The following is a 22884-nucleotide window of genomic DNA, read 5'->3' as shown; positions in this document are numbered from 1 at the left end:
CCTTCGGTTGATGTTTGTGTTCTCTCGCGCTATAAAAAAGAAAATTAAAAGAAAAAGAGAGAGAGAAAGCAGAAAACAAAACAAAAATTGGTGAGAGTAATGGCAGATCTCAGTGTTGGAGTACAGTTTTCCAATTTCGTTGAGGTTGTATAAGCGATCACACAACACCAGCAGGAAAAAAGTAAAAACAACTGCAATGTGGATACAGTGAAGAGTAAACGGTACACGACGAGGACCCTGATCTCGCAGAAGTCACGTACGCGTGCGTTCATGGCGGGAAGAAGTTCAAATCGATGTTGAAAGGTGCACATCCCGACACGTAGTAAGTGATCTGTAAATACAAACAAACACACACACACACAAAAACTTTTGTTTTTACTGAACTCAAATATCTAAAACATTTTTCTATATACACAGGCTATATTCTCTCGAATATTGTTCACAAATCTGTCTAAATCTGTGTGAGTTTTACTGCCTTATTTTTGGTTATTTTTATTATTTATTATATTTGGTATGTATATTTTACATGGCATTGGAGCTTTTATTTTGAAAATTACCAGGTAGGAACTATTGTTTGTTTGATTGATTCCGCTTCCGCTGATGCACATTATTGAGCAAGTCATGGCAAGAAAGGCTAGTTTAAGTTCAACTAAACTTGTAAAGTGCATAAGTCAGACATCATTTCTGCCTGCGGGCTTGGGTCAGTCAGCGAGGTATGCTGTTAATGTTTCTCTGCAATTTTATGTATTTAGCGTTTTTACTTATAGTGTTATATGTTTGTTTTAGTTCGACGGTGGCATCATATGGTGGTCGAGGTGATACCAAGTGCATCATTGTAAGCCACAAGTAGTCTGCTTCATGCCTTCAGTGAAAGAACTCTTTTGACTTTCAGACGAGGCAGAAGTGATATTCGAACTCGGACCTGCATGGTTCCCGGCCTCCTGGTGGCGACATCGCGCCATTGCATCAAGGACCAGTCTGCTGCAAACGTTAATGGACACACGTTCACCAGTTATTTACTCACAAAGACGTCCAGAAGTCGGTCATTAAAGTTTATGTTTGGAAAAGTGACACAAGGAGGGAAAAACAATAAGGAACTGTATGAAGCCTGACAACAACAGCACAACAAGATACCAAGAGGGAATTATTGCAGCCAAGTTAACAAATAATTTCAAGTCAGCAAGTTAAAAAGATTTTTCAAATAATATGTGCGTAACATTGTAAGAAAACAAAATGTCAGCAACAAATGAGACAGAAATCAAAGTGGACAATGCAGAACAAGCTGCAGAGCAAGTGGATGAAACCTTTTTAGAGCAAAGAATGCCAGTGGAGCAGCGTAGAAGTGAAAGGCCTCGCATGCTCTCAGAAAAAGGAAAAGAACTTCACAAAGAAAAGTTACAATGGCTACAACGTCACTTGAGAGCATTTATGACAGATGGAAAGCATTAATCAAACTTTTTAAAAAAATCTGTGATAAAGGGAGACCCAGTTGACATTCTGGAACTTCACATGGATGCTGTACAAAAAGAAGTAACTGTGCTTAATGATATATATGATGAATATAGAGCAGTTGATGGACCACCTCATGACATGCCTTCAAGGTTGGATAAATGCACATCAGTGACTGCTGTAGTTTTGCAAAACGCTAAATCACACATTGAAGGAGAAAATCAAGAGGAGATGGTATGGCCTGATGGTAGCTCTATATTTACCTCCTCTGTTAGTGTCTCAGTTCCTAGCCCATCTAAAGTCAGTGGAGTTATCTCTGTCTCCTCCACCAAAAGACAAGAAGCAGCAGCTGAGTATGAAGCTACAAAAGCTGTGCTTCAGATACTGACTGAACAAGAGAGACATAGAGAACAAATGCTCGAAGAAGAAGAGAAATGTGTAACTGCAGAACAAGAAATCGCTGCAATATCACAATGCCTCCTGCAGAATAAGGAGGAAACTGAGCGCAAGTTTAAAAGAGAACAAGAGAAAGTGGCTGTGACAAAGAGACAAGAAGAGGAAAGTGCTGAAAGGTGACAGATAGTAAGCACTTCTCCTTTGCCAAGATAATCCATCCCACCTCACAGGTGTTGCATATAAAGATGATTAGACAGCATGATTAGCCTTAGGCTGGCCACAATAAAAGGCAACTCTAAAATGTGCAGTTTTGGTTTATTGGGTGGAGGGGTCTGGAAGGGTCAGAAAGCCAGTCAATATCTGGTGTGACCATTTGCCTTAGGGAAGGCAACACATCTCCTTCACATTGAGGTGATCAGGTTGTTGATTGTGGCCTATGGGATGTTGGTCCACTCCTGTTCAATGGCTGTGCGAAGGTGCTGGATATTCATAGGAACTGGAACACGCTGCTGTATACGCCGATCAGAGCATCCCAAACATGCTCAGTGGCTGACATGTCTGGTGAGTATGCTGGCCATGCAAGAACTTGGATGTTTTCAGCTTCCAGGTATTGTGTACAGATCCTTACAACATGGGGCCATGCATTTTCATGCTGCAACATAAAGTGATGGTTGTGGATGAAATGCACAATGGGCCTCAGGATCTCTTCAAAATATCTCTGTGCATTCAAAATGCCATCAGTAAAATGCACCTGTGTTCATTGTCCATAAGTATACGCCTGTCCATATCATAACCCCACCACCTCCGTGGGTCACTTGATCCACAACGTTGACATCAGCAAATTGTTCACCCACACAACGCCACATGCTGTCTGCCATTTGCCCTGAACATTGAAAACCGGTATTTATACAAGAAGAGAACGCCTCTCCAACATGCCAGACACCATCGAATGTGAGCATTTGCCCACTCAAAATCAGTTTGTGACAAACTGCAGTCAGATCGGGACTCTGTTGAGGACGAAGAGCATGCAGATGAGCTTCCCTAAGACGGTTTCTGACAGTTTGTGCATAAATTCTTTGGTTCTGCAAACTTGTTGCAGCTGTCTGGGTGGCTGGTCTCAGACGATCTTGGAGGTGAACATGCTGGATGTGGAGGTCTTGGCCTGGTGTGGTAACACGTCTGCGGTTATGAGGCTGGTTGGATGTACTACCAAATTCTCTGAAACATCTTTGGAGTCAACTTGTACAGAAATGAACATTCAATTTTTTTCAATTTATTTTCATTTATATAGTGCCACATCACAACAAAGTTGCCTCAAGGCGCTTCACACAAGTAAGTTCTGACCTTACCAACCCCAATTCACAGGCAACAGCTCTGGTGGACATTCTTGCAGTCAGCATGTCAAGTGCGCGCTCTCTCAAAACTTGCAACATCTGTGGCATTGTACTGTGTGACAAAACTGAACATTTCAGAGCGGCCTTTTATTATGTCCAGCCTAAGGCACCCCTGTGCAATAATCATGCTGTCTCAGCATCTTAATATACCACACCTATGAGGTGGGATGGAGTATCTCGGCAAAGGTGAAGAGCTTAATAACTCAGATTTAGACAGTTTTGTGAACAATATTTGAGCGAAAAAGGTCTTTTGTGTATATAGAAAATGTTTTAGAGCTTGTTCCACTCATGAAAAATGGGAGCAACAGCAAAAGTGTTTTTATTTTGTTCAGTGTTTGTGCGTATATGTGTGTGTGTGCTGCTAATAACCTATAAAATTATTCATGGACTGGCACCCTCCTACCTAGCTGACCTAATTAAACCTTACGTACCGGCCCGAGCTTTACGTTCTCGGTGCAGGACTACTTTGTGTCCCTAAGGTGAATAAGAAGTCTGCGGGTCACAGAGCTTTCTTTTATCGTGCCCCTGTTCTGTGGAGTGATCTCCCTGCGTCAATAAAACAGTCAGATTCTGTGGAGACTTTCAAGTCCAGACTTAAGACGCACTTATTTTCCCTTTCATATGGCTAGCATACTGGTACAGTTTTGGTTTACGCTTTTTACTCTTAATTCATTTTATTAGTAATTGGAGCGGGCCGCGGCCTCAACTTTACCTAAATTCTGGGTATTTTAGTGAAGTTTAGGGCTAGTGGCTGGCGATCACCTTAGTATTTCTGTTTATCTTGTTTAATGCTGACAAATTATACAGTATTTCTTGTCTTTCTGATGCCTGATTCTGTTTTTTCTCTCTGTTGAAGGTGCAGCTCCATCCAGAGATGGGAGTTGTGTTCGTGTTGGTGATCCTCCTGTCCTGTGCGCCAATAGCATTTCTTGTATATTCGTCCATGAATTGTTCTGTAATTTATGCTTTGTAGCATGGCCCAAGCAGAGGGTCACCCCTTTGAGTCTGGTGTGCTTGAGGTTTCTTCCTCAGAGGGAGTTTTTCCTTACCACTGTTGCTCTGGGGGTTGGCAAGGTTAGACCTTACCTGTGTGAAATGCTTTGAGGCAACTCTGTTGTGATTTGGCGCTATATAAATGAAAATAAATTGAAATTGTGTGTGTGTGTATATATATATATATATATATATATATATATATATAATGCAGTGGTGGGCACAGTTCTGCTAACTGCTAGTTATCAAAGCTAATGTTTTCACTATCGGATTAGCTTTTCAGATAACTTTGAAAAGCATCATTGGACCAATTATCTTCCGATAAATTGTGGTCCGATAATTTTTATATCGCTAATATGTTTTTGCAGGCAAAGTGAATCAAGCATTAACAGCTAAAACTCTTTATGTCTGATATTAAAGATTTCAGCACTTACCTGTTAAAGGTTTTGTAGTTTAAAAAAAAACACTATTCTCTGTAAACAGATAAGAGGTGATTTCAGGAGAAACAGCTCTATTCTCTGCAGTTAGAAAAGAGCTGGTCACAAGATAATTCCTCTTGACACCATACCAACTCACTGGCAATATCACCCAAGTCATCCAGAGGCATACAGTTTTAACTTATGGTTAAAATTTTACAAAATTAATTTTGGGCATGTTATTTAAATTAACGTTGCTTCTGAAGTTTTATAAAGCGAAAATATTGGCTATATGTTTTAGTTTTAGAGTACTGCACTAATTTGGAAGGTTTTAGTGTGGACATGCTGTGTGCAGGTGATGCATTATGGGGAATCCCAGTATAGTCATGACAGGAGAAATGCATTTGAGACGCTCTGATCAGGCTCCACACAGACAACAGCATTAAACTCTTTGTATATTGTGCCTAACACTCTCATAAATATATTCTCTGGGTTTATAGATGTTGTTACTTATGTTTGTTTTAAATGTCAGAAGCAGCTCAGGTTGCTTATCCAATATTTTCTTGTTTGCTCTACCGTCTCTACTGCCATCTACTGGCCATTAGTGTTCATGGCAGTATTTGCCCTAAGTATTGAGATATTCCATAAATTATAATTCTTTGCGCATCTGATAGTTGTTGCAGCCTCTTGCTGCAGCTAAAGAAAAAATATACATTTTGGTTGTATAATGTTTATTTACAGTTGTCGTCATGGATTCTGTTGTTTAAAATGCAGAACTCTGGCGCTAAAAAAAAAACTGCAAAGGATTATGGGTAAGGGTCTGAGCATCTGGGCACCAGTAGATGGCAGTGTTCTATGCATTTTGCCTCCAGTGACATCAGACACTTGTCAAATCACAACTTCACTTAGTTATGGCTTTAACAAATTGCTTTTTTTAAAAACATATAAATAAAATGGCATATTTTACAAAAGCACATTTAAATACCAACACACACGTCACGTCACGTTAACATGTTGGTTTTTACATAGAATGAATGAGGCAACCAATCAGTGTTAGTGGAGGCTCATTTTCCCATAATCCCTTTGGCATCTGTCTGTTTGTTACAAAACTTCAGAATTAGTGCATTATTTAAAATTAAAAGATATATGTTATATTTTAACTTTGTAAAATTACAGAATTTACATTAATGGAGTTATTCTATCGGTATTAATTTTATTTATAAACCAAACCATAAGTCAGCACTGCTTTATTTTCCAAGACCTCCGCTGTTATTGAGTACAGAGTTGAGCGTCGCTGTTCCTCTCAACTGTTTTGCTGCTGGAAGTTATGTAATAAACGGGAGCTTCTAGCAATGGGCAGGGTACACAAAAACAGAAGTGGTGACTCATTGTTTGGGTCTGTGATCACCTTTGATATTAACAGAAGTGATCGTGGTGTTAAAAATCAAAATCAGCTTGTTAGTAGTTGCAAGTGTACCGGAGACAATACTGAAAGTTATCGGTGGTGGTTAATGGGCTTGGTTTCAGTGCAGAAGGTTCCGGATTCAAATCCCACCCTTGCCGCATTTCTCCATGTAATGTGGAGTTGCGTCAGGAAGGGCATCCGGCGTAAAACCCGTGCCAATTCAACATGTAGATCCACCTTGGATTTGCTGTGGCGACCCTGAGTGCAAAACAAGGGAGCAGCCGAAGGGACATATATATATATATATATATATATATATATATATATATATATATATATATATATATATATATATATATACACACAAAACCACGTGTGACAGAGCTATCACAAACCGTTCTTTGCACTCTGTAGTACTGTGAAGCAGGAGGACTGCCCTGTACTGATAAAAATTATGAATAAGGACGGAGACAAGCTTGTCATCACGGAGATGATAACAGACCACAGTCATGATGTCAGAGAGGTGAGATAAGGAATTTTTTTTTATGCAGTAGGAAGTTTACAATCAAGTCAAGTCTCAGAGCATGTGCTGGTTGCAGCACTTCACCATATCCCCAACACAACAGGATGGCCATTGGTCCTGGATGGCATCCGCTCAGGCAGACAACTAGTCCATCTCCATGTACAACCCCAATTGCAATGAAGTTGGGACGTTGTGAAAAATGTAAATAAAAACAGAATACAATGAAAAAGTTTCAGTTGGATGAAAATTTAATTGCTTTAACCCATGTTCTAGCAACACTCAATAAGCGTTTGGGACCTGAGGACATTAGTCATGCAGGTCTTGCAGGTGGCATTCTTCCCATTCTTGCTTGATGTACGACTTTTGTTGTTCAACAGTCCGGGGTCTCCGTTGTCATGTTTTACGCTTCGTAATGCGCCACACATTTTCAGTGGCGTACAGGTCTGGACTGCAGGCAGGCCAGTCTAGTACCCGCACTCTTTTATTACGAAGCCACGCTGTTGTAACACGTGCAGAATGTGGCTTGGGATTGTCTTGCTGAAATAAGTTGGGACGTTCCTGAAAAAGACATTGCTTGGATGACACCATGTGTTGCTCCAAAACCTGGACGTACCTTTCAGCATTGATAGTGCCATCACCAGGGCTGGATCCAGAGTGAAAATCTGACAGATGTATTTTTGCCCAATGATAAAATAAAAATCGTACGTGTCTTGTTATTCAATAATCGTCATTCTTTTATTCGTGTGCAACATACACTGTCGCACTTCTTTTAATATATTTATTATACTTCATGGACCATAGTGAACACTTATTTGTATAAATATGATGTCCTAAAACCCACTATAACAAAAATTGACTGTAAACAGGATCAAATTTATTGCCAAAATCTTTCAATTATACCAGAATCTATATATGATTTTTCTTCAGTTGATAAAATCAATAAAAATATGACTGCATATATTTTTAATAATATATTGAGATACAGACAGTTCACAGAAGACATCAAAATTAGAAACAGTCCAGCCGGTAACAATATTCATCATGTCCATGACGAAATATACTATTTAGATTTTGTTGTGATTTGGCACTTTATAGGCCGATTAAGTTGAAATTGAATTGAAATTGAACATTTTATTGAGTCTTAAAGTAAATAAATATGAAATTGGTCACTGGATCCTTAAACTTTGGACATAATAAACTACATGGTGGATCCTTGATCTCTGGACATGAATAGGAATAAATAAAATCAGTAGTTTTTGTCAAAAGCATTTCCTTTCAGACATTATTGGCATGAATGTCTTTCCATACATCTGAGCTGAGTTCTTGCTTCACTTCAGGATGTAATTTGTAAAGAAATGCAGCACGTTTCATTTTGGGAGGAAAATGATGCAACTGCATCGGTCCAAACTGGTCTGGATCCGGGCCTGATCACAGATGTGTAAGTTGTCCATGCCATGGGCACTAACACACCCCCACACCATCACAGATGCTGGCTTTTGAACTTTGTGCTGGTAACAATCTGGATGGTCTTTGTCCTCTTTTGTCAGGAGGGCACGAAGTCCATGATTTCCAAAAACAATTTAAAATGTGGACTCATCAGACCACAGCACACTTTGTGTCTGTCCATTTCAAATGAGCTCGGCTCCAGAGAAGGTGGCGGCATCTCTGGATGTTGATGTATGGCTGTATGGAAGAGTTTTAACTTGCACTTGTAGATGTAGTGATGAACTGTGTTAACTGACAATGGTTTTCTTAAGTGTTCCTGAGCCCATGCGGCAAGATCCTTTATACAATTATGTCGGTTTTTAATGCAGTGCTGTCTGGGGAATCGACGGTCACAGGCATTCAGTGTTGGTTTTCAGCCTTGTCGCTTACATGTTGAAGGTTCTCCAGATTCTCTGAATCTTCTGATTATATTATGGACTGTAGATGATGGAATCCCTAAATTCCTTGCAATTGAATGTTGAGAAACAGTGTTCTTAAACTGTTGGGACTATTATTTCACATTGTTCACATAGTGGAGATCCTCGCCTCACCTTTGCTTGTGAACGGCTGAGCCTTTTGGGGATGCTCCTTCTATACCCAATCATGACACTCACAGTCAGTGTCCTCAGTTCCCAAACACTTATTGAGTGTTGTTAGAAGGAAAGGTGATGTAACACAGTGGTAAACATACCACTGTCCCAGCTTTTTTGAAACGTGTTGCAGGCATCCATTTCAAAATGAGCAAATATTTGCACAAAACAATAATGTTTATCAGTTTGAACATTAAATATCTTGTCTTTGTGCTGTATTCAATTGAATATAGGTTGAAGAGGTCTGAGGTTTTAAAAATATTCTGGACTCACACACCATTCCAACTGATTATTGAAACTGCACAATTTATTACCACCCTTGAAAAATGCTACCTGCTTTATAAGCACTACCATATATATATATATATATATATATATATATATATATATATATATATATATATATATATATATATATAAAGTGTGTGTGTGTGTATCATACTTACATACATCAGGGTTCTCACCAGTGCAGTTGAGCATATGGGGCCTCGGCACTGTGATTTGAATCCCCTACGCTGTGGCTTGGACCCCTATGCTGTAATTCAACTAGCATGTTTTTTTTTTTTTTTTTTGGACATGTTGCGCATTATTTAATGTCCCAGTGAGCAACACAAAGTGTTCATGATTGTAAGTCTATCCGTGCACATAAGTGGGCACCGCAGTGTCATTTGAGGGCGGGCGCCAAATGGGTAAAATATGACGCATTTGATGCAATTTTTCCAAATCTGGGGACAGCTCTCACCTGTCTCCAGCAGAAACATGGCACTTTCTCTGAGTTTTTGGGTATATTACACAAAAGCAAAGAAAAGGTGACGATATGGTGGAAAGTGGGCATTTGTTGTGGTTTGTTTATGATCCGGAGCTCAAACATGTCGAGGCAGTTGTGCAGGCGAGAGAACACAGCTTCTCTGGCTAGGTGTGTAGGCTAACACTTACTGACACAACCCCTTCCATTTTCCTAATCTTCCCTTCTCCATTGCGAACCAAAAACCTGGCACTTTTCGTGACTGCTTCTTTGATCGCAGCCAAAAACAAAACAGTACACCATTTTTTGTGGGGAGAGACTAATCCCTGGGCAGAGTGTGGGAGTGTCAGCACAAACCATTCGGAGAATGGGGGTTTCAGCGGAAACCATTTTAAACCGGCACATCTTCAACTGGCACGTTTGCTATGTGGTGGCGAGTATGCTTTTAACATGGATGCTTTGGAGAAAAAAAAGACAGCGGTGTGATTCATCTGTAATATTCAAGACAGCAAAAGTTCCCTCGAACACCGTAGGCATTTGGAAAACTGGGGTGGGTCTGGGGGGGGGTAAAACCCCCTCCCCCCCGGAAATTTTGAATATATAAGTGCCCTGTGGTGCATTCTCGTGCATTCTTTGGACTAAATTTGGACCTGAAACAGCTGTTAAATTTCTCTTGTGATCTCATGCAGTATGGCACAACATGTGGCTTTTGAATGCATGTTGTGCCATCCCGTCGGAGCATGTACAGAATATAACAACACAATAGTTTACAAATATAGCTAAATCTTGATGAAAACTTTAGTTTGTTTTTGATTGGGCTCAAAGACTAGGCAGTTAAAAATCATAACTCTGAACTAACCTGTTATAAATAACTTCATAACTGCTTTCAGACTAGGTAAAGAGATATATCATAATACTGAAGCCACTCAATTACTATTATTCATTCAATAATACACAACAATAAAATGTTAAATTTGTTTAAATTATCCATCTCAGTCTGAGCCCAAACACCATCTGAACCTGAATTTTTTTTTTTTAGATTTTATACAGAAATTTATTTGATTTTCTCTTTCAACAGGCGTTTACCCCCCCGCCCACCCACCATGTGTAATTTGTTTGACATTTTTCAATACAAGATGTATTTCTCATGGAAAGAGGCTACATAGGAACTATTTAAGCTTGTATCAAAGATTCCATTGATTTGGCAGGTGATTTAACAGTTTAACAACCAAAAAAGACATGGTCACATACTAAAGTCCGTGGTGGATGGTGTCATTGGTGGTAACAAACTTCAAGTATTGCTGTGTTTTACTCCCCAAGCATTACGTTTATCATACAACAATACCAAAATATCACAGAATTTACTTCTTCAAATTATATCAGCGTTAAATTATTGCCATACCTGTATTTAGTTTGTGTAATATCGGAAATAAACGATGAGAAGCTGATGAGGTAGAAAATTTGTTGAATGATGCTATAAGATTTGGCGCGGGACGCAGGCAGGAAATTGTCTGGAACATTGTTGCGCATTTACTACCTTCACAAGAGCGTACGGTGACACATGATTCCACGTGGAGAGTCGTCGTCACCCCTCACTCACACTGCCTCCTGTGTTACCATTGCGGGGTACAGATGCGGGCCCCGCAGAGAATCCAAGTCATTAAAAAGATACAAACCTCTCTCTGTGGCTGCGGTTCTGTCCTGGGTGTACCCTGCCTCGCACCCTATGACTGCTGGGATAGGCTCCAGCCCCTCGCGACCCTTAATTGGACTAAGCGGTAGATGATGGAGCTGCCGGAGCGCTCCGCATCAAAAACAGAAGTGTTTCCATGCCTGCTCATGTAGAAATATTTGAGCAGTCTTTGGACCTGTGTCCGGAGTTGGCCGGAGCTCCGCACAGCAGACGGGGGGCGGTGTGAGTGGCTCGCTGCGGCGCTTATTGAGCAAGCAGACTCTGTAAGTGCATCGGAGGCAGTGAGAGCGAGGCCTCATTTTTCGACCAATGAGAATGCGCGTTGAACTGTTGTCCCTATACCAAAATGGCGGCCTCCTTCTCCGGTAAACAAACCACTTTATGATGATCGATTTCAAAGGAATTTGGCCGTTTTATGTTTGTTGATTTGAAGAAATAAAAAATAATGTTCCGCCATTTCTTTCAGACAGCAAGAATTTACAAAATGATGGAACACCGTCCAAAGACGGCGAATAAGCATCCTTGGCTTTTAAGTTTGCAGGGCTGAATGGTTTGTGCTGCAACTCCCACCCTTTGCCCAGGGATTAGTCTCTCCCGTGTCTGTGCAGGCTGTCCCGGTGTAGATAAATACAGCGATATCATGCAGGGGTTCAAATGAGACTGTGCTGCCATTAGTGGTTGCTGATGTATTTTATCCCTCTTTCTCTTTGATTCAGCAGATGCATTTCCACCAGAGGTTTAACAGCTCTCGCAGTCACTGTGGTTTCTTTTGTTTTTTTATTTTGTTTTTTTTTGCAGTCAGCGTATTTGTGAAGCACAGTGTGTTTCCAAAAAAGTGTAAATTAAAATGCGAAATACTCAGTCTGTGAGTCCTAGCCATAAGATTAATGAGCAAAAAGCAGAAGTGACAGACTTCACCCTCCTGAGAGGAGCTGTTTTCAGCAACTGTTCGTCAGTGAGGTCAGACAGAGCTGAAGGAGTTGGCCCGGCCAGAGAGCCACACCAGTCAGTCAGGCAGAGAGACACTGGCTGCTGTGATCAAGCAGACACACCCTGTCTGAAATTCTCCACTTTTGGACATGTACACACACCCAGTTGCATTCTTATGCAACCATAAATTGTTGTGGGTTACATCAACAGCCATGAACAGTATTCAGTCATTTGGCAGTAATATTGCAGTTTACTAAGCGCTCAAATCTTCTATGTGCCTATCTCCAAAGTGTTGCTGAAATTGTGCTTTGTTCTCCTGAAAAGCAGATGGAAGTTGGGAAAGAAGACCTGAAAAACCTACGTGCAAGAAGCAATCTGTCAAATGAAAGACATGAGGTGGAAGACATGAGGAAAGTTCAAGGTCCGTGCTGGCTTTGATAAAGGGCTTTCATGGTTATTTGTCTTGTTATATGGTCTTTTTAATTCCTTGTCTATTTTTTTTAAATTAATGCTTGACCCTTTAAATGTGGAAAAATATTGTATTCTGTCTAAAATGTAAAAGTGAAGTTTAAAAAAGGCCTTAGTAAAACAAGTCACCTTTCATAGGCTCATGCTAAATGGCAGTTAAATTTTTCTGCAGTGTATGCTTGCATTATAATATTGTAATAAGAACAAATTGCCCACAGGTAGTGAATGTGTGGATGACAACAAAATGTCTCTAACACTTGAAGCAGTGAGCGGCAAAAAGCGAAAGCCTAACTGGACCGATCAGGAATGCTGTGTTCTGGCCCAATTAATGGAGGAGAGAAAGGACATAATCAGAGGGAAGTGCAGCACTGGAGTGTCAACCCAGGATAAAAGAAAAGCTTGGGAAGAGATAACCAAGGCTATCAATGCTGCCTCCCCACAGGTCCAACGCACAGCCTCTGACTGTAACAAAAAGTGGGAGAATTTACTTGCAAAGTCAAGAAATGAGATTAAAATGTTGAAAAGAAAGAACAATTCTGGTAAGACACAACTACAGTTTGTTGGAAATAGTAAAAATAACGCAATGCTAGAATACCCTTGGCAGTATGAGCATTGTGTTCTTTATAACTTGCACTTGTTTAATTAATTATTAAGATCCTATTGTCTTATGTACAATTTGTACATGTTCAGTAAAGTCTCTCAATCAATCATAAGCAATGTTTATGTTTTAATGTCTGCAGGAGGCTTTGCGTGTATGTTTACATGAGCCTTTGACAAGACCGGAAGTTGTGCAAATCGGGGAATATTTGTAGATCACCCTTTGTGCATTTGCAGGTACTAATAAGACAAATTTAACACATAGCAAGTTAGCTTTGAGTTAGTGGATGTGAGTGTTAGCGGATATTAGCACGCATGCTAACATCCACAAAATGTCTTATAAATCACTCCAGAGGGGTTTTTCACCTCACTAGCCTCACCTCATTTCTCACTAGCTTTACACAGTATATGACAAAGATGATATATTTACACACAAATGAAGCAGAGTTTGCAGCTAGCCAGTGGTAGGCACAGCTAACAATAAAGTTAGCTTCCATAACCGTTAATCTGCTAACTGAAAAGTTAACTTTTATAAAGCTGAACCAATAAACCCCGTAAAAACTTTAGCAGTAGTTAACAAATAAAAGCTAAACTGATAACTTTCAGTATTGACTTCAGTACACTAGCAGCTACTGACACAACAGTGAGCCAGCGCTTCTGTCTCAGATCAGTCTTCTTTCAGCAAAAGAGACCTGGTGCCCATAAAAAAAGAAAAGAGTAGGGGGAAAGGAAGAGGGAGGGGGGGAAAAGGATAATTTCTCTTCACACCATACGGACTTGCCAGAATATCACACGTCATACACAAGCAGACAGTTATGCTTAAAATTTTAAACAAACTAATTCCGGACAAGTTATTGAAATTAATGTCACGTCTGTCATTTTACAAAGTGAAAATATCAGCTACATGTTTGAATATCAGCTATATGCTTTACTGCCATATCAACTATATGTTTTACTGCCATGAACACTCCCTCTTTCTTGCTCTCTGGTAGTCACCTCTTCTCTGCCTGCAGAGGATAGAGCTGTACCACTCAGAGTTGTCTGTCTGCTACAAAACATGTAGTCTTTGATTTCAGACTTCACAAATGTTTTTAACTGTTAAGCTTTATTCACTATATGCCTGCAAAAATATGTTAGCAGTCTAAAAATTATCGAACTAAATTGATCAGAAGCTAATTGGTCCGCTGAAGGTTTTCAAAGTTATCTGAAAAGGTTATCTGCTAACGAAAATGTTAGCTTTGATAGTTAGCGGATCAGCGGAACTGTGCAAATTTTTTTCTGTGAATTTCAAGAGTCTGGCAGCCATATTTGATGGCCTTGGGTAAAAACAAAAAACAAAGCAAAGTACAATCTAGAATATGTGGAAATAGTTGAAGAAAAAATTTGGGTGCCATGTACAGATCCTCATCATATTGTTTGTGCACTCTGAGCTTGATAATTGATGCACCTGTTCATAGCAGTATATTGTAATAATTTCTGAATTGTGATATGACAGTAGTGAGAGTGAAGTGCCATATTTTCTGGAGTATACGGTGTACCTGTAAAAAAAAAAAAAAAAAAAAAAAAAACAACCCAAAACAAACATAAAGCCTCTTAAAGAACAAAATCCATGTATATTGCACCAGAGAATAAGTTGCACCTTTATTCTGTATCTTCAGCTACTAAATTTGAGATTTCGGTGCATTGTTGTTGTGTACTTTTAATATTATTTGTTCTTTTATTATTGGAGTTGTTTTTTGGCCTGATATAAATGTTATCATAAATAACAAATGTGATTTTTATTTTATTTTTTTTTTCATTTTTTCCTGTATATACATTACACTTGCATATAAGTTGTAGGACCTCCTAAACTAGTTTTTTTTTTAAATGACATCCCAGCAAATACAGTAAGTTCTTTTGGCTTCTCCTTTTTGGTTCAGGGTTGCCATCGCAGAGCCGACTTGGATCTGCATGTTGTTGACAGCATTGTTTTCCACATATGTAAATCGTGTTGTATGGACAAAATATTAGAGATATCTTTAAATATAATGAAACAGCATTTCCACAAAGGGCATCCTTACCTGAGAAAGCTACCAGAAGCTCTTCTCACACAGAAGGTGTATGGTTTGTGTGTTAACAGCAACCATTGGTGTACTATTCTCACCACTAATCCCAGCATATGTTCGGTGTGTGATCGCTGTGCTTGCACCGTCTAAGTGAGATGGCCTTTAAAGAAGACACCACTGTCATGGCAACTTAGCTAACTTTAGATTAGTGTCGCTTATTAATAGTAACGCCAGCACTAATGTTATGCTGCGTTTACACATAGGCAGGATGCGTTCCGAATGTCATATTTCCATTATTTTTGGCACATTCCTGACATTCCTAACGTGACTTAATGCATCTAAATAGGTTTCTTAATAGCAAGTGTTGGTGCGTGATTTTCGTGGAGCGTGTTTTTGGCTGTCAAAAAAACTTCCACGAATGTCACGCACCACCCTCATTTCACCTTATGTCGTGGAGGTTGCAACTGAGCGTGTTGATCCCTCTTGATTAGTGGTGATCCTTAATAGAGCGTAACAGTGTTCTTCTCTGACGTGCGCACAATTAAACCCTGCTGCACCGCATTCAGTTTCATTGCTGCAGTATGCTGATGAAGGACACTGACGCCAAGTCGGCTAAAAGTCTCATTCCAGTGCTCATTAGCGCGCTCCTGCAGGTGTTCCACCTGCTGCTGCTGTGCCTGATGTTTTGGGAAAATGAGTGAGATGAGAGCCACACATCTGGCTCTCTCTGTCTCCTCCTCCCCTTTGCGCCACTCCATGGCACAGAGCCCAACTAAGCATGCTTCTGCTGTACATGAATCTAGATTTTGAGGAGTAAACTGGAGCGATCTGAATTGTTCAGCAGCTGATGGTAGGATGAATATGGGTGTGTGTAGAGTCAATAGAGCAAGGCGGCAGTCGATCAGCCAATTTCCTGACAGTGAAAATCCGACGAGGGGGCTGGACCACTCCTTCCACAAGGCGTGCTCACAGGCGAATGACGCAACCGACAGGCCTGAAAAAACTCACGCATGCGCACGAAGGTTCAGGCTTGGCTGATGCAATCACACATGATTCAAATCCATATAGTTTTTGCAAAAAATAAAAAGGTCCGTTACTTTTCTAACAGACCTCGTATACCAGTATGCTAGCCATACGAAAGGGGAAAATAAGTGCGTCTTTAGTCTGGACTTTTATTGATGCAGGGAGACCATTCCACAGAACAGGGCCACGATAAGAGAAAGCTCTGTGACCCCCAGACTTTACGTATATTCACCCGAAGGACATAAAGTAGTCCTGCTCTCTGAGAACACAAAGCCCGGGCGGGTACGTAGGGTTTAATTAGGTCAGCTAAGTAGGGAGGTGCTAGTCTGTGAAGCCAGTGACGAGATGCCAACATGGGTGTAATGTGCTCAAACTTTCTGCTTCCTGTCAAAAGTCTGGTAGCAGCATTTTGAACCAGTTGGAGACCCCTAATGCTGGACTGCGGGAAACCAGAAAATAGAACACTGCAGTAGTCCAATCTAGAAGAAACAAACGCATGAATCAGGGTCTCAGTATCAGCCATAGACAGAATGGGATGAATCTTTGCTATATTTTGCATGTGGAAGAAAGCAGTCCTCATAATGGGCCTCATGTATCAACGTGCGTACGGCGATATTTGAGCGTATATGGGGTGTATGCCAAAACGGCTGCGCTACTTGGCATTTATCAATGTGGTCGTTGGTGTACGCTGCGCTGAAAATATACACCAAGTCGAGAGGTGGTGTAAATTATACACCAAAATGAACCAGCGCTGGAATCCACATAAAAATTAAAATGATCAACATGATAAACAGTGCCATTATACAAATCAATGCATATGTTACATAAATAACACTTTCTTGATTATACTACATAATAATCAATACAAATCCCGCTTTTGCGGGATTGTTGGTCTTGAGCACGATCCGTGGCCACAGCGCTGACTGCAAAGAAAGCGCTGCTCACCTTTTTCTCCAGACTTCGAGCCTGGAGCCAGAGCAGCGCTGAGCTTAACTTTATGTGGTGTGATCGTTTTAGACAATGAAATTGATAATTACAACTGTAGTGTTGTCATGGCCTTCGCCCGTGCTGCAATCAGGTTGTGTCGTCTCCATATGTTTGTTTGTATAAAATAAATAAAGAAATACATTTTAAGAATAAAGAAATCTGAAAAATTAGGCGTGTCTTATTAATTGAGCGAGCAAATATCCACATGTCAAGAATTATTGACATGTGAAAAGAGAATACAGTGGTCCCTCGCTGTAACGTGGTTCACCTTTCACGGCCTCGCAGTTTCGTGGATTTTTTTAGTCCAATTTTACATGCTTTTTTTTTTACAGTGCATTGTGGTCTGCGTGTGTGTTTATAAGAATCTGTCTGTTTATAAAAAGAGCGCCAACAACTACTCTTAACTGTGTTTGTCACTCGGAAACAGACACCTGCAGCCAGGTGTGAGTGGAAAAAGGCGTGGCGTCAGGACACACAGGCGCGATCTGTGAAATACTGGTCAGTCACTATTGATAATTTCTTATGTGTCCAACCTCATATGTTGATCGTTAAAATTAAATTCGTTAGTACTAAAAGCCATCATAATTATTTATAGGAAAACGTTCTATTTTTATTTCTCAAACAAATGTTTGGGCCTGAAAACAGTTTGGTCTTATTTTTCTACTAAGGTTTGAACTTTGAGAGTGTTTACACACGAGAGAAAAGTGAGAAAATGTGCATGCCTGATTGAGAATGTATAAAGTGGTTTTACAGCTTTGAAACATCTATAATAATTGTAAAAAAATAACGCTAATTTGCGGTTTCACGTATTACGGGCTATTTTTAGAACGTAACTCCCGCGATAAACGAGGGACCACTGTAACACTTTTTTGATTATACTACAAAACAATATGACGGCCGCTTTTGACGCTCTGTTGGCACGCGTCGTGATTGGTGGAGTTCTTTTTCTTTGCCGTCTTCCTGGCTTCCATGTCGTAAAATGAGGGTGTGTCTGAAGCGGAGTCTGAATATTTATGGCTGTGTTTATTATAATTACAATTGTTTTCACCCGCCGCATTTATCAAGGTCACGTCAGGTGTACGCTGGAAATGGGCAGGTGCGCACTGCTTGATACATGTCACGGCAACTTTGGTGTACTTCAAATTTACACCGTAAATTTACGCCACAAGTGCGCAACTTTGATACATGAGGCCCAATATCTCTAATGTGGTCAAAGGACAACTGATGAAATTTAGTTCAATCAATGTGAAAGTATGTTTTTAATCATGTTTATTTCACTTTGATAATAATGAAGACCCACTTATTTAATTATTTTTTACAGTAGTGTTCAGAATAATAGTAGTGCTATGTGACTAAAAAGATTAATCCAGGTTTTGAGTATATTTCTTATTGTTACATGGGAAACAAGGTACCAGTCGATTCAGTACATTCTCACAAATCCAACAAGACCAAGCATTCATGATATGCACACTCTTAAGGCTATGAAATTGGGCTATTAGTAAAAAAAAAAAAAAAAAAAAGTAGAAAAGGGGGTGTTCACAATAATAGTAGCATCTGCTGTTGATGCTACAAACTCAAAACTGTTATGTTCAAACTGCTTTTTTAGCAATCCTGTGAATCACTAAACTAGTATTTAGTTGTATAACCACAGTTTTTCATGATTTCTTCACATCTGTGAGGCATTAATTTTGTTGGTTTGGAACCAAGAGTTTGCTCGTTTACTAGTGTGCTTGGGGTCATTGTCACGGCATTTCCTCTTCAGCATATCATGCTTGCATCACCATGCTTCAATGTCTTCACTGTGAACTGTGGCTTGAATTCAGTTTGAGGGTCGTCTCACAAACTGTCTGCGGCCCTTGGACCCAAAAAGAACAATTTTACTCTCATCAGTCCACAAAATAGTCCTCCATTTCTCTTTAGCACAGTTGATGTGTTCTTTGGCAAATTGTAACCTCTTCTGCACGTCTTTTATTTAACAAAGAGACTTTGCGGGGTATTCTTGCAAATAAATTAGCTTCACACAGGCGTCTTGTAACTGTCACAGCACTTACAGGTAACTCCAGACTGTCTTTGATCATCCTGGAGCTGATCAATGGGTGAGCCTTTGCCATTCTGGTTATTCTTCTATCCATTTTGATGGTTGTTTTCCGTTTTCTTCCACGTGTCTCTGGTTTTTTGTCCATTTTAAAGCATTGGAGATCATTGTAGATGAACAGCCTATAATTTTTTGCACCTGCGTATAAGTTTTCCCCTCTCCAGTCAACTTTTTAATTAAACTACGCTGTTCTTCTGAAAAATGTCTTGAACATCCCATTTTCCTCAGACTTTCAAAGAGAAAAGCATGTTCAACAGGTGCTGGCTTCATCCTTAAATAGGGGACACCTGATTCGCACCTGTTTGTTCCACAAAATTGATGAACTCACTGACTGAATGCCACACTACTATTATTGTGAACACCCCCTTTTCTACTTTTTTTTTTTTTTTACTAATAGCCCAATTTCATAGCCTTAATAGTGTGCATATCATGAATGCTTTGTCTTTTGGATTTGTGAGAATCTATTGGTACCTTGTTTCCCATGTAACAATAAGACATATACTCAAAACCTGGATTAATCTTTTTAGTCACATAGCACTACTATTATTCTGAACACTACTGTATATAAAACACCCTGGATTTTTTAACTGAGGGACGTTAAAACCTTTTATATATTATATGCCAAGTGTAAGAGAATGTTGTCATTTGATATAGATATTTTCCTTATCACTCTGTGAAAGTGATTCTTATTTAACAATCTGAAATCACACAGTATCAATGACTTTTATTTTGCAGATGGTTTGTCCCTTAAAAAGTTAAGTCCACTGTGTCAAACTGTGATTTCTGTGATGAATCTATCAGACTCCCTGCTACAGAATAGAGAGGATTTGTCAACCTTACTGATGTCACAAAGCAGGTAATGTTTAAGCTGTTGCCATATCTTTGTGCTTATCTATATCCACCCCATATAGATAGACTGATGGCAGTAGAGGACTGACTCATTACGTGGCCAGGTATTACCAAGAACTTATGTTTTTTGGTTGTTTCTTTTAAGAAAAGAAAGACAAACTACACCAGTGTGACCAGGAGCATCGGTGATCATGATAACTTATACCTGAATGCATCACAGCAGCATGTTGCAAATCTGCAGAAATAATTACTGTATTATTTTGAATTGTTTGCACTTTGTCAGGATATTCAGTATCCACCTCTTTATTCCTTTTTAAAATGATGTAGACAATGCATGCACAACTTTGTAAAGTTGTGCATGCATTGATGGACCTTTAAGCATTATATTGTTGTAACTCAGTGGGTGCTATTAAACCTCTACAGCACATAGCGCTGGTCAGTGACTCCAGCCCAAAGCTTACCAAAGACATTCAGTCCCTAAATTGTCAATTCAAGGTAAGAAAATGTACTTTTTTTATCACATTGTAGCACTATTAAATTATTTTCATGACTTCAATCAGATTAATTTATGTCCTCCTTCACTGTTGAGTGAATGGTTTGGGAGCACTTCTAGCCCTCTTTGTTGATGGCAGACTGCTGGCCATAGTGGCATGCTTGTGATGCGTATGGGGGTATAGGGAGTCAGCCCTTCACTACTGTCAGTATATCTCTATGCTGTGGCCCTGAAACCATGCTTAAATGTCTACAGTCGTCTTTAGGTCTTGTGTCCAATGTCAGTTTAAAAAAGAAAAAGAGTGACCAAGCTGTATTTATTTCCATTTTAGCTGCGATGAAGATGGAAACAACAGTGTCACAGGTGAAACATTTACAGATGGACACACTGTGACTGAGAGGGTGCTCCCTGCTGGTCCTTCCAACTCTTCAGCTGAACAGCTGACTGTTTTTGTGAACATCCCTCAGTCAGTCACAGGGCCCCTCAGCAGCCCTCGTGCAGGTCTGTCACCAGCGTGTGTGGCAGAGTTAGGCGCTCCCTGTGTCACCTCTCCACCCTCCGAGCACTGCACAGCTTTACAAGAGCGAAAGGATTTGGAAATGTCTGTTCTCAGAAGACAAGAGGCTGTTCTCAAGCTGCAAGAGGAGTATTATACTCTAAAAATTAAGATGATGAAAAAGCAAATGGAAGAGTCAAATACACATGACTAAAACAGATCAAAGATGAGTCACTGAATACAAATGTAAGTGCAGTGATTAATGGCTCATTAACTCCAATACCCATGACCAAAGATGGTAAAGGTGCCATGACACTTGCATGACTTTGTTCCATGCATTGTTTCACTTGGGACCAAAATAATCAGTGTATTATTTATTTAGAACACAAACATTACCGCGAGCTAACCAGCTAATTAATTTTATTGGACTTAATTCATTTCAGTGTAATATTGGCAATAAGAAACATTTGGAGTAGATTGCTCCTTGTCATCACTGAATAGGTGACAATGTCATTAGAAGTGTCTGGTTGCACTGATGGTTTCCCTAAATGTTCACTAAATGTAACCAAACCATGGGTTAAAGTTCTCTGTCACCATGACGGATTTCCATCATTTGGAAAATTTAACCACACATACGCACGTGCACGTGGTGCCGTGTGTTTTGGGGCCGAAATATGATACTCTCACTGTCAAAGCATCATCCCATTCTGCGCTAATCAAAGCAGCAGCAATGTCAGCATGGATGGCGTTGCACCGCGGAGGAACGGACTGTGAATTTTCGCTCCTCTCCGCTCTGTTTACTGCATGCAGTGAGCCACGGTCCTTCTCCTCCCTGTCTTTGTGAGAACATTGGCAGACACTCCCCAAGTAGAGCGGGGTGTTGCTTTGGTTTGAACCAATGAAGCATCGATCCGACTCACTGCTTCGATGGTTTGTTGTATTATTTCGCTTTATCTTAATTTCCCCCCGCTAAAAGCCTAAAGAGCATATGTCCGTGAGTAATATTTACCTTTTTTATGTTAAACTGACCTGTTATGGTCTTCTGAAACAGTTGATAGATGTATTTTATAACTTAACAGCGGGAACGATGCTAATGCATTAGCATGTCTATGGCGTTGTCAATGTTAAAGTTAGCGTTAAGCTGTTCGCATCTCAGCACATTTGTGTGCATTTGTTTTCTGTATAATAATTAATGAGTCAGTGTTTGTTGTCGTAAAAGAGTCAAATGTATTACAAATTGTAATAATTTTTATTTATTTGTATTCATATATTAATAATAATAGCAACAACAATAATAGTAATAATAACTATTATTATCACTTACATGCTACATGCTGGGCTAGTAGCATAGATTTACACTTACGCTACCTGTCTATACCTGCCGGCAGTAACGGGCGGGTATCCCAATACCAAAGTGATGACGTCATAGCATGCGCAACCCAAGAACTGTCCACAGACAATAACATGAAAAGGCGAGAAATGTGTGTTGTTCCCAACATGGATATTCTGGATGATTTTATCATCCAGAATATCTGATATTCACCCGAGTTAGACAAGGGTGAATATCGGTCATTTTAGATGACTGGGCATGGACGTCGGGCCTCTGAAAATGCATACCGCCCTCCAAAAGCATGTTTTTGCGCATTTACCGAATTACAACCGATCAAAATACTACAGAAGACAAAGAATTTTTACTTGATAGTTTGAAGTGAGTTTTCTTTGTTTCAGAGGGCTTCATACCCATTAAAATTCACTAGAATATACAAAATTTGACTTGCTCTTTTAAAAGATTTCTGGGGGAGCACCCCCAGA

General features: G+C 39.9%; 1 protein-coding gene across 2 annotated transcripts; it reads left to right on the top strand.

The window, feature by feature from the left end:
- Positions 1 to 17: 17 nt before the first annotated feature.
- On the top strand, positions 18 to 21942 carry LOC117507230. Of its 2 annotated transcripts, XM_034167053.1 has the most exons (6): positions 603 to 713; positions 787 to 2021; positions 12347 to 12440; positions 12706 to 13026; positions 19970 to 20090; positions 20908 to 21942. In XM_034167053.1, exons 3-6 carry the CDS (start codon positions 12347 to 12349, stop codon positions 21284 to 21286), a joined length of 915 nt encoding a protein of 304 aa, XP_034022944.1. In that variant the 5' UTR covers positions 603 to 713; positions 787 to 2021; the 3' UTR covers positions 21287 to 21942. The 2 variants fall into 2 exon arrangements, with proteins under 2 accessions (XP_034022945.1, XP_034022944.1); XM_034167054.1 differs by lacking the exons at positions 603 to 713; positions 787 to 2021 and adding an exon at positions 18 to 322 and having other exon boundaries at positions 12344 to 12440.
- Positions 21943 to 22884: the final 942 nt, after the last annotated feature.

This window comes from Thalassophryne amazonica, chromosome 3, assembly GCF_902500255.1.
Source record: "Thalassophryne amazonica chromosome 3, fThaAma1.1, whole genome shotgun sequence".
NCBI lineage: Eukaryota > Metazoa > Chordata > Actinopteri > Batrachoidiformes > Batrachoididae > Thalassophryne > Thalassophryne amazonica.
The sequence above is the reverse complement of the archived record's forward strand: the minus strand, read 5'-3'. Positions and strand labels throughout refer to the sequence as shown.